General features: G+C 44.9%; 1 protein-coding gene across 1 annotated transcript in view; it reads left to right on the top strand.

The window, feature by feature from the left end:
- The window catches only part of SMARCC1 (SWI/SNF related, matrix associated, actin dependent regulator of chromatin subfamily c member 1), a 1,897,600-nt gene that overhangs the window by 1,529,623 nt on the left and 351,491 nt on the right, over positions 1–16,486 (top strand). Inside the window, exon 18 of the mRNA XM_044066067.1 lies at positions 11,492–11,750. Coding sequence (XP_043922002.1) covers positions 11,492–11,750 — 259 coding nt within the window. The remainder of the gene's footprint in view (positions 1–11,491; positions 11,751–16,486) is intronic.

The raw sequence follows: 16,486 nt of genomic DNA, 5'->3' as shown, positions 1-16,486 counted from the left end.
CAAGCAAATCTCTCTTGGCAGCTCCCTTGGGAGGAAAATTAGCACTTTTTGCAGACAACTGGCACATCATCCCAAAAGACAAATCTGTCCTAAACATTGTCTCACAAGGATACAGATTCCACTTTCATACCTTGCCAAGGATAAAAGGAATGCCAAACCTGCCACCAAATCAATGGGCAGAGGCACAAAAACAAATTACAGCTCTCATGGACATGAGCCATTCAACAGGTACACCTACACAGGAGCAAGGACAAGGATTTTACTCAAGACTCTTTCTAGTCCCCAGAAAGGACAAAGCATGTAGACCCATTCTGGATCTTTCAATTCTGAACACCTATCTGCAAGTACCAAAATTCAAGATGCTAACAATGCAGCATCTTCTTCCCATGCTGGGCAAGAAGGCTTGGCTAGTAACGTTGGACCTCAAGGAGGCATACCTGCATGTCCCTATCCGACAAAATTGCAGAAGATACCTCCGCTTCATTGCAGGTTCAACCCATTATCAATTCTCTGCACTGCCCTTTGGCTTATATAATGTGCCCAGAGTCTTCACAAAATGCCTGGCACCAGTAATTGCATACTGCAGACAAAGAGGAATTCAAATCTACCCATACCTGGACGACTGCCTTATTCAAGCAGAAAGCAAGGACATTCTTTTAAAACATCTGGCATTTGTCAAACACCTTCTAAGTTGCCTAGGGTACACAGTAAACGAAAAGAAATCAAAACTAGTGCCCTCACAAAACATAATATTCCTGGGTGCCAGCTTGAATACAACGGCCCAGATGGCTTATCTCACCCCAGACAAACAACTACAACTGACTCAATACTTCAAAATAATGGCAACAAAGACCCTACTCCCTTCAAGAAAAATTCTGCAGACCTTGGGATTCATGGCATCTTGCATTCTACTAATACCATTTGCAAAAATGCTTATGAGGAAATTACAATGGTACCTTTAAAGCGTATGGACTCAGCACAGCCACAGCTTGGAAACAATGATACCACTCATTCCCTGCCTTCAACAGGAGTTTCTATGGTGGGCACAGGCATGTCACCTCAGCAAGGGTCAGCCTTTCACATTACCCACAGTCAGGCAAACTATGACAACAGATGCATCGGACTATGCCTGGGGAGCACACATGGCAGGACAGTGCATTCAGGGCAAATGGACTACAGATCAAAGGCATCTGCATATCAATCAAAAGGAAATGCTAGCAGTACAGAATGCCCTAACAGCTTTCAAGGACCTCTTACACCCACTACAACTAATAGTAAAGACAGACAATACCACAGTAATGTGGTACATAAACAAGCAAGGGGGCACACATTCCTACCCTCTATGCAGACAAGCAATGACCTTGTGGAACACAGCACTCTCTTACCAATGTCAACTACAAGCACAGTTCCTGCCAGGAAAGAAAAACACATTGGCAGATGACCTAAGCAGAAACATCATGGATCCCCACGAGTGGAAACTGGATCCACAAATATTTGCAATGATAACTCAAAAATGGGGGCGCCCAGACATAGATCTGTTTGCCAACCCCCAAAACTACCATCTACAAACATTTTGTACAAGGACATTCCAGCCACAAGCTTGGAAAGTGGACGCCCTCTCATTCAGTTGGAAAACATTAACAGTGTATGCCTTTCCTCCACTACCTCTTCTAGCAAAGGTACTGCCGAAAGTCAGATTGGAGAGGCCTCAAATGATGCTTATTGCACCAGACTGGCCACGCCAGCACTGGTACCCAATTCTAAAGAACATGGCCCATGGCCCACCATGGATTTTACCACAAATTCCTCACCTGCTCACCCAGCGAGACAATCAAATTCTACACAGCCAGTTTAAGACTTTAAATCTGGCTGCATGGCAAATTACCTAAACAATCAACCAACACCTCTATCCAAAGCTGTTATGGATGTCATTCTGGAGGCCAGGAGGCCCAGCACCAGGAAAACCTATTCAGACAAATGGAAAAGATTTTGCACCTGGAACCAGGCTAAAGGCCAAAATCCCCTTGATCCAAACATGCCTCAGATTCTACAATTTTTAACTGAGATGTTGCACAACGGACTTTCCTTTTCATCTATTAAGATCCACGCCTCAGCAATTTCAGCTCATTACAACACAGATCCTCTTTTATTTTCTCATCCACTCCTAAGACAGTACCGCAGAGGGGCTAAGAACATAAGGCCGCCCAGGAGAGCACCAACACCTACTTGGGATCTCAACTTTGTTCTGGAAAAACTTACACTGCCACCCTTTGAACCAGCTTTCTCAGCTGATTTACAGTTTCTTTCATGGAAAACTGCCCTGCTGCTAGCAATAACGTCAGCTAGAAGAGTCTGAGTTACAGGCACTAATGGAGTGGAGCCTTTCCTCATTTTTCATCAAGACAGTCTCTCTCTGCGAACTAACCCTTCCTTTATACCAAAGGTGGTATCCAGTGTGGCCCTAAACCAAACCATTCATTTGCCCACCTTTTTTCCCAAATCCCCAGAAGAAAGGAGAACGACTCCTGCACTCTTTGGACATTCACAGACATTAACGTTACTATTTGGATAAAACTAAGGCTTTCAGAAACTCTGACCAGCTCTTTGTAGCCTATGCCGCAGGATCACAAGGAAAAGCTATCTCAAAACAGACCATTTCTAAATGGATAGGACATTGCATACGTTTCTGCTACACGCATCATGGGAAAACCGGTACCTGCTAGAATTAGGCCCCACTCCACCAGGGCTACAGCTACATCAGCAGCCTTTCTCATGGGGGTGCCAACCAAGGATATTCTGGAAGCTGCAACTTGAGTTCAGTGCACACCTTCACTAAATACTATCACTTACCTCTGTATTCTAAGACTAGAGCTGGCTTTGCCACTGCAGTTTTGCAGGGCTTACTAGCTTCTTTTAACCCTGTTTAACTCCACCACCCATCCTTAGCTTTGGGATTTTACCCAAGTGTGATGACTGCAGCAGGGTAACACGATGAACATAGTACAGTTTTTTACCTGCCATAAATGTAGATGTTCGAGTGTTCACCCTGCTGCAGTCCAGGTTACCCTCCCTCCATCCCCTCTGAACTAGCTGGACTTATCCATTCCTTTCTATCCTATACAACCTCTGTGGTGTATTTGCTTGTGACTGAAAGTATTGCTTTATTTTTACTCGTGTGTGTGTGTGTGTGTGTGTGTGTGTGTGTGTGTGTGTGTGTGTGTGTGTGTGTGTGTGTGTGTGTGTGTATATATATATATATATATATATATATATATATATATATATATCTATATATATATATATATATATATTTTTTTTATATATATAGCAACATGTATTGCCTACCTGTTGGGGGCACCTGACATCTGGGACAAGAAAAAATGAAGAAAATGGCGTCGGATGCCTCTTATATACCCCTGGCACGCAGACGTCAGGGAGGAAGCGACAGCAACCGACGCCGGCTGAAGACTTTGGAACACAGGCCGACTTGCGGGGCCGCCTGACAGCAGGATAACCCAAGTGTGATGACTGCAGCAGGGTGAGCACTCTAACATCTACATTTATGGTAGGTACAAAACTGTACGTACTTCGCTCTGAACCCCCAGCAGGGGGTCCCCCCCAGATGTGCTTTGGTCCATGCTTGGCCTCCCTTTCTTCTGTATGCATACCCTCCGGTACCTCTTATTCTGAGTTTTCTACAGAATGCTTGCCGACTGTGAAGCTAAGTGATCCTCATTTGCCCCGTTTTGGCCTCGCCAGGTATGGTTTCCCTCCCTTTGGTCTCATCTTCTGGCTCCGCTTTGGATCCCATTCAGGATCTTACTTCACACCCCTTTGGGGGTTCCTCATCCGAGCCTGGACAGTTTGAAGCTCACGGCTTGGCTGCTCCAGTTCCTCTGATTGCTAGGACTCCTGGATTATCCTCTTCAGTCAGATCTATTCTGGTGGCAGCTCAAAAGTCTTCCACCAGGAAGATTTACCGCAGCAAATGGAAACGTTTTTCCTTTTGGGATTCTCAAAGGAGTTTAGACTCTCTCACAGCTCCTATTTCTGCCATTCTTGACTTCCTAGCCAGTATTTTTCAACAAGGAGCAAGCTCTTCTTCTATCAAAGTTCAGTTAGCTGCCATCCCTCATTTTCACGTGGGTGAGAATTCTGCGTGTTCTTCGTGTTTCACTGTTGCAGTCATCACATTTGGGTTATCTGCTTGCAGTAGCCGTCAAGTCGGCCTGATTAACAAAGTCTTGGGTCCTGCGTCAGTTGCTGTCCCTTCTTTCGTGACATCAGGTCGTCAAGGGTATAAAACATGCAGCGGACGCCATTACATCAGTCTTTGTTGCCGTGCGGTGCCCGAAGCGCAAGCAGTTCGCAAGTGTTGGTTGGCTGACTCCTGAAATTTTCGTTTTCGAGTTTCAGAACCAAAGTCTTCATCTTAAAGCTAAGTACCCCGTTTGGGAAACTTTTTCTTGCTCTAAACCGATGACAGTAAAAGTAAATAATTGCATTACTTGTGGAAAGCAAATACCTTATAAAGATTTTCATTCACACTGTATTCCTTGCCTAGGCCCTGACCACGACGTACCTCGCTGTCGGTTTTGTGCCGTATTTAAACCCTGAACTATCCGTCATCTGTACATTTACGGTTCTAAATATTTTGGTGTTCAGTTCAATTATCCTGATACGTCTTCAGTAAGCCATCCGACTACTGACATTCCCAAAAAGCACAAAGATAAAGACAGAGACAGGCCGCCTAGGTCCAAAGCTGCCAACGACGTTTCTCCTATGCCAGTCGCCAGTTCGCCAGTATTCAGGTGCTTTCGCAGCCCCTGATACCCGCTACTTCTGATTCGCAGGACTGTGAGACCCATTTGGAGTGTGGTATGCCGCGAGATGTTTTAACTGTGGAACCTGCAGATGGCTCTACCTTTGATGGGTCCTGAGCTGCTGTGCAGGCACCGGCTTCTGAGGGTGCCTACTGACTTGCGTATTAAACCAACGCCATCTTCTTCTTCAAGGCCTAAAACTCGAACCATGCCTAGAAAACTGACGCCCAGACCGCATGGTCAGGCCTCTATGCCTAAAAAACAAATAAGAATGGCTGAAGACCTTATTATTTTAATTGGGGGGGAAGCCAGCCTTCCCCCTCTAAGAGACCTAGGACTGAGTTTGCGTATGATACTTCTGACCAGGATTCTGAATTTTCTGTTTCCTCTGATGACCAGGATTTACCCCTATCTACCTATGAGGATTCTGATGCTGAGGGACTCTATTCCCTCTGCTTCCCCTTCCCCAGGGGATTTCTCTTTTGATGAAACCTTGCATACTCTCAGGGAGCATTTTCATTGAGAAAGTCAGGATTTCTCCTATTCTAAAAAGAGGCTTAGGGATTTCTTACTCCTGCCCCAGCACAGGCCTTTAGCCATACCTCCTGTATTAGACATTGTTGATGCCTTTTCAGAATCTAGCTTGGCCCCTGATTCTTTACCTCCTGCTCCCAGAAAACCTGATAGATATTACAGGGTCCCTGACTCTCACAAGTTCCTTTTTAAAAATCCTGCTACGGATCCTGAGACCATTTCACAGGGACCCAAGGGCATTAAAGCTACTACTGCCAGAAATCCTACCCCCTCTGATAGAGACTCCAGGGCGCTGGACAGATGGGGTAAGAAGGTATACACTTCTGCAACTTTGGCCTTAAACTGCAAGTTTCATATGTTAAAGTATCAGCAGCATATTATTGGATTGCTTGAACATAAAATGATGTTGATTCCTGATTGTGTTGAAAAATAAGGATTTACAGGATTTACTGCATTCACCTGAACAGGTTGGAAAACATACTTTGGAATGTGGTTTTGATTCACTAGAGGCATCTTGCAGGGCTGCTGTAACTGGGTCTGTATGTAGAAGGCATGCTTGGCTTAAGGAACAATCCTTGCCAGATCATGTTAAAGCTAAATTACTGGATGCTCCCTTAAACCAGGACCGCCTGTTTGGCAACAAGGCAGAAGTTGTTCTTAAAAAGATGGAGGAAAAAGCTAAATCTATGCAAACTATTAAAATTTTTTACAAGTACAAACTCCACTGTATAGTAGCATTGGCCTTCCAAAAATTGGTCCTTTCCTGCCTCTTCCAGACCTTCTCAGTCCAAACACTGATCCAGCAGAGCTCTCAGGCTTCAGTCCCAGGGTATGCACAGGACTAAGCAGTGGGGGCCCCCCACTTTCAAATCTGGGAGTAATAAAGTTCCCCCCTATGGTAAACTGTCTGAATTACTTATTTTTAAAACTGCCAAGCACTTCTCAACTGATTGCCCCTTTGGGGGAAAAGATTGCTCTTCATGCAAAGAACTGGGAACTCATTACCCAGGACAAATGGGTTTTAAATATAGTGTCCCAGGGATACAGATTTCACTTCCACACGTTACCAACACCAAGCGGGTGGCCAGATCTACCCCCAAATTAGTGGGCAGAGGCCCCAAAACAAGTACTTTTCCTCTTAAGCATGGGGGCTATTCAGTTGGTACCAGAAGAGGAAAAGGGACAAGGTTTCTACTCAAGACTTTTTCTGGTACCCAGAAAAGACCATTCATGGCATCCTATCCTGGACCTGTCTACTGTAAACCCCTTTTTGGTGTTTCCAAAATTCAAGATGCTGACTCTTCCTTCACCAGTTGCTCCCTATGTTAGGCAAAGACGCCTGGTTGGCAACACTAAATTTGAAGGAGGCATACCTGCACATCCCAATCAGGGAATCTTGCAGGAGATACCTACGCTTCAAAGTAGGCTACACACACTACCAGTTCTCTGCTCTGCTCTTTGGCTTATCTACTGCACCCAGGGTATTCGCAAAGTGCCTAGCTCCAGTCATTTCATTTTGCAGGCAAAGAAATATTCAAATATACCCATACCTGGACAATTGTCTAATACAGGCAGAAAGCCAGGACATACTTTTGAATCATCTGGCCTTTGTACAAAGGGTGCTAACTTGTCTGAGGTACACCATAAACGAAAAGAAATCACACCTGGCACCCTGTCAACAAATTACATTCCTGGGAGCAAGCTTGAATACAACTTCCCAGATGGCTTTTCTGACGCCAGAGAGACAAATTCATTTGACAACCTACTTCAAACAAGTGGCCGCAAAAACCCTGTTTATCTGCAAGGCAAATACTACAAGCCTTGGGGTTTATGGCCTCCTGCATTCTTCTAATTCCATATGCAAGACTGCATATGAGAAAACTACAACGGTATCTAAAAAGCCTGTTGTGTCAACATTCTCAGGATCTAGAAGCAATGATTCCCATCATACCTTGTCTACGCCTAGAGTTCCTTTGGTGGGCAGAGACCTGCCACCAAAACAAGGGACTGCCATTCACACTACCCCCTGCTGCCCAAACCCTAACAGACGCATCAAGACTATGCATGGGGGGCTCACCTGGCAGGGAAGTGCATTCAGGGCAAATGGAACCAGAGTCAAATGCACCTGCATATCAGTCAAAAAGAAATGTTAGCTGAATGCTGTGACGGCCATCAAGGACCACATTCTTCCAGGACAATTAATGGTAAAGACAGACAACACCACTGTTATGTGGTACATAAACAAGCAGGGGGGGTCACACATTCTTACCCCCTCTGCACACTAGCCATGGCATTGTGGAACACAGCCCTGAGCTACTAAGTACATCTACAAGCTCAATTCCTGCCAGGAAAACTAAATACACTGGCAGACAAATTAAGCAGAAACCTCATGGACCCACATGAGTGGAAACTGAAACCAAGTATTTTCAACATGTTGACAAGCTAATGGGGCAGCCCAGATATAGACCTGTTTGCCTCCCCCCAGAACCATCAATTGGACAAATTTTGCACAAGGGCTCCCCACAAACCAGCTTGGAAAGTGGATGCTCTGTCCTTCATCTGGAAAAAAAACTCAGTTTATGCCTTTCCTCCTATGCCTCTTCTCTACAAAGTACTACTAAAGATCAAACAAGACAAGCCAAGGACAATTTTGATTGCACCAGACTGGCCACGCCAACACTGGTACCCCTCTTGCGCAGTGTATCACTGTTGGCCCCATGGTACCTGCCTCAGATTCCTACCCTATTGTCTCAGCAGGCGAACCAGATTCTGCACCCTCAATTTCAAACACTGAACCTAGCAGCCTGGCTAATTACCTAATCTCTCCTTTACCATCCGTCAGTAAACCAGTGATGGATATCACTTTAGAGGCAAGGAGGTCTAGTACTTGAAAATCGTATGCTGAGAAATGGAAAATATTCTGTGCCTGGAACCAATCTCAAGGGATGAGCACACCAGTGCCCAATTTACCTCAGATTTTACAATACATAACTGAGATGCTTCACAAGGGCCTGTCTTTCTCCTCCATCAAAATTCATGCTTCAGCCATTAAAGCTTATTATAACACAGAACCTCCCTCTTCTCTCATCCACTGCTCAAGCAGTTCCTCAGTGGGTCCAAAAATCTACGGCCATCCAGGAGAGCTCCAACTCCAGCCTGGGGCCTTAACTTTGTATTGGAGAAGCTCACTCTTCCTCCTTTCGAGCCAGCTGCTACTGCAGACTTAAAATTCCTTTCTTGGAAAACAGCTTTCCTTTTAGCAATCACTTCAGCAAGAAGGGTATCTGAATTACAGTCCCTTATGGCAGTGGAGCCTTACATCATCTTTCATGCGGACAGGGTGTCCCTCAGGACCAATCCCTCTTTCATGCCCAAGGTGGTAACCAGTGTGTCCCTTAATCAGTCCATTCATTTGCCAACCTTCTTTCTTAATCCACAGAACAAAGGGGAACACGGATACTGCACTCATTAGATGTGCACGGACAACTTCTACGTGGACAGGACTAAACCTCAAAGAAAATCTGAACAACTGCTGGTGGCATTTGCTACAGGGGCAGAGGGGAAGGCTATTTGAAAGCAAACCAGTTCCAAATGGATAGGCCATTACATTCATTTCTGCTACAAGCACCATGGAAAACCTGTCCCACAGGGGGTTAGACCCACTCAACCAGGGCTGCATCTACCTCTACAGCCTTTCTCAGAGGCGTCCGTACCAGGGACATCCTAGAAGCTGCTACTTGGAGTTCTGTGCATACTTTAACCAAGCATTACCATCTGCCAGTTTTCTCTAGATCCAGAGCTGGCTTTGCCACTGCAATTTTGCAGGACATTATAGGTGGTCCTGTTGCTATCTAATTTCCTCCTCCCATCCTTAGCTTTGGGAATCTACCCAAATGTGATGATTGCAACAGTGAAACAAGAAGAACATAGTACAGTTGTGTATACTTACCATAAATGTAGATGTTCGAGTGCATTCACTGTTGCAGTCCTGTTTACCCTCCCTCCAGCCCCCTTACTTCTTTTGGCTATACCTCTACTATCCCTTACTATGCTGCAAAGCTTTTTGGTGTACTTGCTTTTTTGTTGGAAGTATAACCTTGTATATTTATAGATTTAATTACGTCCCATTAGGGGGGGGCACCTGACATCTGGGGCAAGAAAAACTGATGTAATGGCATCAGCTGTATGTTTTATAGACCTGACGCCACGGAAGAAGGGACAGCAACCGAAACAGGACCCAAGACTTTGTTAATCAGACCGACTGAGGGCTACTGCAAGCAGATAACCCAAATGTGATGACTGCAACAGTGAATATACTCGAACATCTACATTTATGGCAAGTGTACACAATTGTACTTTTCTCTGGCCTCTTCCAGACTCTGTGAAGCCTTTATTAAAGATACTTTACTATTACCCCCCCCCCCCCGTCCGTCCGTCAAGGATCCTATTCCCCCATGGGACCTTACCATGGTTCTTCAAGCTGTGGTTGCTCCGCCTTTTGAACCTGCAGCAACCTAGATCTTAAGTTTTTGTCTTGGAAAACAGCATTTCTAGTCACTATCACCTCTGCTAAAAGGGTTTCAAAACTGCAAGCTTTGTCTATTAAAGTTCCATATATGGTTTTCCATAAGGATAGAGTTTCCCTTCGGACCAATCCGTCCTTTCTTCCCAAGGTTGCATCACAAGTTAACATAAATCAGACCATTAACTTACCTGTTTTCTTTCCAGATTATGCTAACAAAATGGAATACAGACTCCACTTGTTTGGATGTTCATAGACAGTTAAGATTTTATTTACACAGGACTAAAACCTTTTGTAAATCTGATCAATTGTTTGTGTCCTTCCTTAAACCCTTTTTGAGTAAACCTATCTCCAAAGTCACTATCGCTAGGTGGATTTCCTTGTGCATCCTTCAGGTCTGTAAAGATAAAGGTTTGTCTCCTCCAGGTCAGGTGAAAGCTCATTCCACTAGGTCAGTTTCTATTTCTGCAGCCTTTTGGTCTAGAGTCTCATTGGATGGTATTTGTTCTGCAGCTACTTAGTCCTCATCTCATACCTTTATTTCTCACTACAAATTGGATTTGACCTCTAGAAGGAGAGCATCCTTTGGTTCCGCGATGTTCCGGAATATCCTTCCATAAGGGCCACCCAGGAGTTTAATAGCTGGGGACTCAGTCCCACAGTTTGAAGACCAAATGAAGTAAGCTACTTCAAAGAAGCTATGTACTCACCATAACGTTCCATCTGAGTAGTTCTACTTCATTTGTCTTCAACCGTCCCTCCCTCCTTCCCCCTGGCCTTATCATATGAACAGCCTGTTTGGCTGCAGTTTTTATGCATAAGGTATTCTCTCATGTCAGGTTCTCAGTATAAGTGGCAGCAAACTCGATCTGCGGGTTGTAAGGTAGTGGAGGTATATTATGGGTAAGGGGAGGAGCTTGGAGCAGATGCTAGTGAACTTGCCAGCTCGGATCCGGTACCCACAGGGTGAAGACAAATGAAGTAGAGCTACTCAGATGGAACGTTATGGTGAGTACATAACTTTTTTTTTTTAATGAGAAATTGACCAAAAATATGAGGTGAAAAATCTACTCAATTGAGAGGTGTATGGTAAGGGGGTGTGTCTCCCAAATACCCCTGCACCTCCATTGTGGGAAATGTGGTGGTTTCACAGGTCTCTCTCATGGACATTGCACCACCCTGTGAGCCTTTAGTGTGCATGCAAACCCCACTCATCCCCTGAGAGAGGGGAGTGAGCCATGTCCTTTCACTCCTTCCCTTCCTTGTGTAGCTCCATTGCTGGTGCTGCTAATCAAACCCTGGTTGCATGGGCTATGGTCAGGGCTCCATTTCTGTGTGCCATGGAGCCAGATTGAAGTATTATAATTTATTGTTGTATGATCTCTTCTTGAAAGCGTTCTGTTATAGTGAGCATTTCTCTCATTTCTACTTCACAGTGTGTGCTGTGTAACTAAACTGCATTGATTGTGATCTGCTGAGATGTCTTTATCTTAAACATTTTGTTTATAAATAGTTGCTGGTCAGTTTGATTTAAATTGTTAGGGTAGGTATTCAAAGGTCTTATAACTACAGTTAAAACCTACTTAAACATTGCTTTCTTCTCCCTTTGTAGGCCTTAGAAATGTACAAAGATGACTGGAATAAAGTGTCTGAGCATGTTGGAAGCCGTACTCAAGATGAATGTATTCTCCATTTCTTACGATTACCTATTGAAGACCCTTATTTGGAAAATTCTGATGCTTCTCTTGGGCCACTTGCCTACCAGCCTGTACCATTCAGTCAGTCTGGGAACCCTGTCATGAGCACTGTTGCTTTCTTGGCATCTGTTGTGGATCCACGAGTGGCTGCAGCAGCAGCTAAAGCTGCTTTAGGTAACTGAACGATACTGAGAAGTGCAATTTTTTATCTTGTTTCTGTAAGCTGATGTTTAGGTGGCAGAATGCCACTGCAGGAAATGTACAGAGGTATCTTTAAAAATCCAAATGTGTTTCATAATGCTTTACATGTGGTGATAGTGTTGCTTGTACAAGGTGTTCATATACAGGAATCGGTCCTGTAGTGTCATTCATCATAGATGGGATTTAGATGCACAAAGACGTCTTTCCACCTGAGCAGGCGTTCAGTGCTGCAGTTGTCTCTGGGCAGGCTGTCTTTCACCCACACTGAGGGCATCAGTGAGACAATAAGTAGAAAAAGGGTAGCGAGCCATGATATCTTTATTTCTTCTTTTTAAAAAGAGAGCGAGTCCCCAACAGGCTTGTGTTCTTTCATATGCCCTGTAGTACAAGTCTGGTTCAGCTCCCATGGCAGCCATTCACCTGCCCATCAAGAGAAGCACTGGAACCCTTAACGCTGGGATTTCCCTGTACAGGTAGAAGAGGAGGAGTTGGGGGGATGCAGCCTGTATTGCAGTAGTGATCATTGCATTACAACCTCTACTGCAGTGGTGAGTTTATCACACAGCTGTACTGTCATCATCATCAGGATCACTGCTATAGTATCATTCATTATAGATGGTAACCATACTAAAGCTTTAGTAAGAATGACCGCTGGCCTTTGGTGAGGGACCCAGCATGTCTTGCAGGACTGCAGTGACATACCTAATCCTACTTTGAGCAGGTATGCAGTGCTTTGAAAGGTATGGATGAAAGTTCAAAATAGCTGCTCTCAGATACTCTAAGCTGGCACATCACTAGAGAAGGCTATTATATCGTGACTGCTGCAGCATCCAGAATGGAGGCTTGGATGCTGCAGCACCCAGGAAGGGGGGGGGGGGGTCTTCAAGAGTGGAGAGAGAGAGGAGAAGGTGTAGGAGCTTGTACCACCAACAAATTATAGTATCTTCTTTTGTACATCAGATATCTGCTTGGATTCCCAGTCAGTGTTGCGTCATTTTAGATGTATATTTCCCTAAAGGAGAATTTTTCAGTGCAAGAGCCAGGGGGGACAAGGTGTCTTTCCTATCAGAAGCGAGCTGACCAGGAGAGTGCATATGCAGTAAATATGCCAAGGAATTTTCGGCTGGATTAAAGTCCTACTCCGCTGAAGAAGTTTCATGTCCTCTCTCCTGAGGAGGGGAGGGGAAGTGAAGGAGTGGAAAGGAATGAAAGGGGAATTCAGAGATGAGATGGCATTTGTATAGGCCGTATGAGAACTCCACCCATTCGTTTTCCTGAGACCCCTGAACAGGCGGAAACATTTGTTGTTTTATGATTCTTTTTCTTAAGGGGTTACATCTGTGCACATGAAGCACAGCATATTGGAACTCTGGATCTAAAAGTTCTAGGATCTTTTTCTCTCATGAGGATTTGAGGAATATCCTCTTCTCAAATGTATCTGTATGAGCCATCTTGTCAGATGTGCAAGTCAAACGCCATACCAGCTTCCAGCAGGGTTGCTGTAACAGCTGTCTGAGAAAGGAGTCTGGCATATGCTGGATTCCTGCAGCATCTCTAAATCAGACTGGCCTTCTTGAACCTCTCTTTTTGGTGTGAGTAGGATGTCAGATGCCCAGGGTTCTACCATTTTGCTTTGCATGAAGCACTTCAGTCATTGGGTTTCTAAATATATGTTTTTCAAAGAAACTTGAATGTGAAGGGTTTAGGGACAAACGATTGACGGATCTTGACCGTTTCTGTACTCATGTTCAGCCCCTAGACAGAATAAGCACTGGGAATGCATATAAGGTATTTGTCTACAACAGGCATACTTTCCTCTCTCTAACAATCCTTGTAGAGAAAAATACAAGGAATAGAAGGTGCCCCAACAGGACACTTGTCTAAAGTACAGGCAGTGCTAGCAGCCAACAGCAGTGATAGCAGACTTGGTGCAAAGATCCTGTGTTCAGACTGGCAGCAAGATAGTCTTGAGGATCTTAAACTCCTATGTCTGCTTATTTTCCTTATGCCCACGAACTTAGTTCATATGTCAGACATGAGCATACGAAAGGTTTCTCGCTTTATTACACCAGCTGGACATCGTTACCTCAATGAGACAACCTATTAGTATTGGAATACTGCAACAGTGATCAGAAAGACATCTGCTGATTTCCTTCTATTCCAATGTTGCAGTATTCAGCTAGTCTCATCCGGCCAGGTTTCTATAGTTTTTCAGTCCCCAGTAGGTGTGTCGGACATCTGACGTGGCTGCTGAAGCGTGGGCCATAAAAGTGACGTCTGCACACAGCAGCCCTCAGAACTTTTCAGCCATACTCCAGGTGCTCCTTTTGTTCGCGGACGTCAGCTCTAAAATTTTCAGATAAGTTCCCTGTTAGGGAACTCTTCAGTCCTACAGTTTATTTTATAGTTTGTTCATGTCATCCGGAAAGGGCAAGTGTAACTGTGGTCGGCAGATTCCCCACAAAGACACACATGACCAGTCTCTTTCTTGTTTGGGCAAGGATCACGACCACGAGAACTGTACGATTTGTAAGTCCTTTGTCCCTAAGACCTTACTTTGTCGTCTTCAGGCCTTGAACCTGTATTTAGAAAATCAGAGACTTGAGCAACTAACAGTGTTCTTCTGTTCCCATGTTGCCATATTCATACTGTGGGATTTCCAGCCCCCAGGTGACCAGACGTCGGCTCCTATACAAAAGCTTAAGCCTGGCTGCCGTAGGTGTGTGGGACATCACACATAGGGCCATAAACCATGGAGCATAAATGTGATGTTGGCACGCACAGATCTCAAAACATTTCATCAGACGACGATAACTTCGATCGCTTCGCTCCTATGTCCGAAGACTTATAAAAAATAAGCACCCCATGGGGTTTGCCTTTTTCATACATACATACTTCAGCTTTAGCGTGGCTGCTGTAGTTGTTTTCATTAGCTGATGTCTGAGAAAGAGTAAATGTAGTTGCATGTGCCAGATTAGGCACAAAGACTCACACATCTGCTGTCTTTTGCTTAAGTAAAGAGCACGACCATAAGGCCTGCTCTGTTTGCCAGTCCTTCATACCCAAGACCTTACGCAGCCATCTGGCCGCATTAAATCTGTTTTTAGAAAACCAAATGGCTTCCTGGGTGCTGCAGCATCCAAGCCTCCAATCTGGATGCTGCAGCAGTCACGATATAATAGCCTTCTCTAGTGATGTGTCAGCTTAGAGTATCTGAGACGCAGCTATTTTGAATTTTCATCCATACCTTTCAAAGCACTGCATACCTGCTCAAAGTAGGATTAGGTATGTCACTGCAGTCCTGCAAGACATGCTGGGTCCCTCACCAAAGGCCAGAGGTCATTCTTACTACAGCTTTAGTACGGTTACCATCTATAATGAGTGATACTGTAGCAGTGATCCTGATGATGACGACAGTACAGCTGTGTAATAAACTCACCACTGCAGTAGAGGTTGTAATACAATGATCACTACTGCAATACAGGCTGCATCCCCCCAACTCCTCCTCTTCTACCTGTACAGGGAAATCCCAGCGTTAAAGGTTCCACCCGATTACTCCGACAGCTCCTCTTGTCAGTAGCCACGAAAAGCATGTCAGTGGAGGTGATTCAGACGTCGGTCTTAACAGACATTGAGGGGGAACCATCGCTTGACTGGCCAACCGAGACTTCTCCTACTCCAGTGCGGGCCTCTGTTTCCCTACCTACCCAGATGTACACTCCTACTAAAAGAAAACAGAAAACAAAATTACTTGAGCCCGACGCCTCAAGCAGGCCCAGACTGAGAATCCTTCACTTCTTCTTTGATGCAAGCCTTTGTGGTACTTAGGCCTACAGGCCCTTCTCCCACTATCATCCCTAGGCCGGCCTCAGCCTTCTCCCTGCCTTTAACCTCTACTGAGCAATCAGTTATTCATGAAGACCCAGACCAGTCTTACTCCTCCTCTGAGGAATATGTCTCCTATGTCTCTCAGATTGCCTCTCCCATAGATTATTACTCTCCGGAAGAGGACTCTATTGTAGGGGACTCCCCACCTGAGGACTAATCATTTGGGGAGACTATTTAAAAAATGAAAGAGTATTTCAAGTGGGATACTTCTTATTCTCTAAATCCCAGAAGAGATACTTTGAGCATCTACATCTTGAACTCCCCCTCACCTTCAGCCATCCCTCCAGTACTCCCAGCTTTCCTGTATGCCTTCACTTCTGTTTCCAAGAACCCAGACTCTCAACCTCCTGCCCCTAAAAGGCCAGATAGGTTTTACAAAGTCCCTGATGACTATAAGTTGCTAATAAAACCACCCTTGGCCGACCCAGCAATTATTGCAGTATCCCCAGGCAGGCAGTCTAGGCAGTTGCCTTCTGCTTCCGTACTGCCATCCAGTAAAGACAGCAAAACCATGGACAGAATGGGGAAAACGGTATACACCTCTTGTACCCTAGCTTTCAGGGCTATAAACTACGAAACACGCATGGTGAAGTATGCCCTTGACCTAGTTTCTCAGGCCACCACTTTGGCTACCACCCTTGACTGTCTAGCCAAATCTGACATTTCCTCAAAATTGTCCCTGGCCACCCAAGTAGCCAGGCACTCTATCCACTACAACTGTGATGCAGCAGAATCAGCTGCCAGATCTGTTGCCACTGCATCAGCCTTGCGCAGATGCTCCTGGCTCAGATTACAACTTCTGCCAGATGATTTTAAAGCCA

This window comes from Protopterus annectens, chromosome 3.part0 (genome assembly GCF_019279795.1).
Source record: "Protopterus annectens isolate FY-2018-M chromosome 3.part0, PAN1.0, whole genome shotgun sequence".
In the NCBI taxonomy this organism is placed as follows: Eukaryota; Metazoa; Chordata; order Ceratodontiformes; family Protopteridae; genus Protopterus; species Protopterus annectens.
The sequence above is the reverse complement of the archived record's forward strand: the minus strand, read 5'-3'. Positions and strand labels throughout refer to the sequence as shown.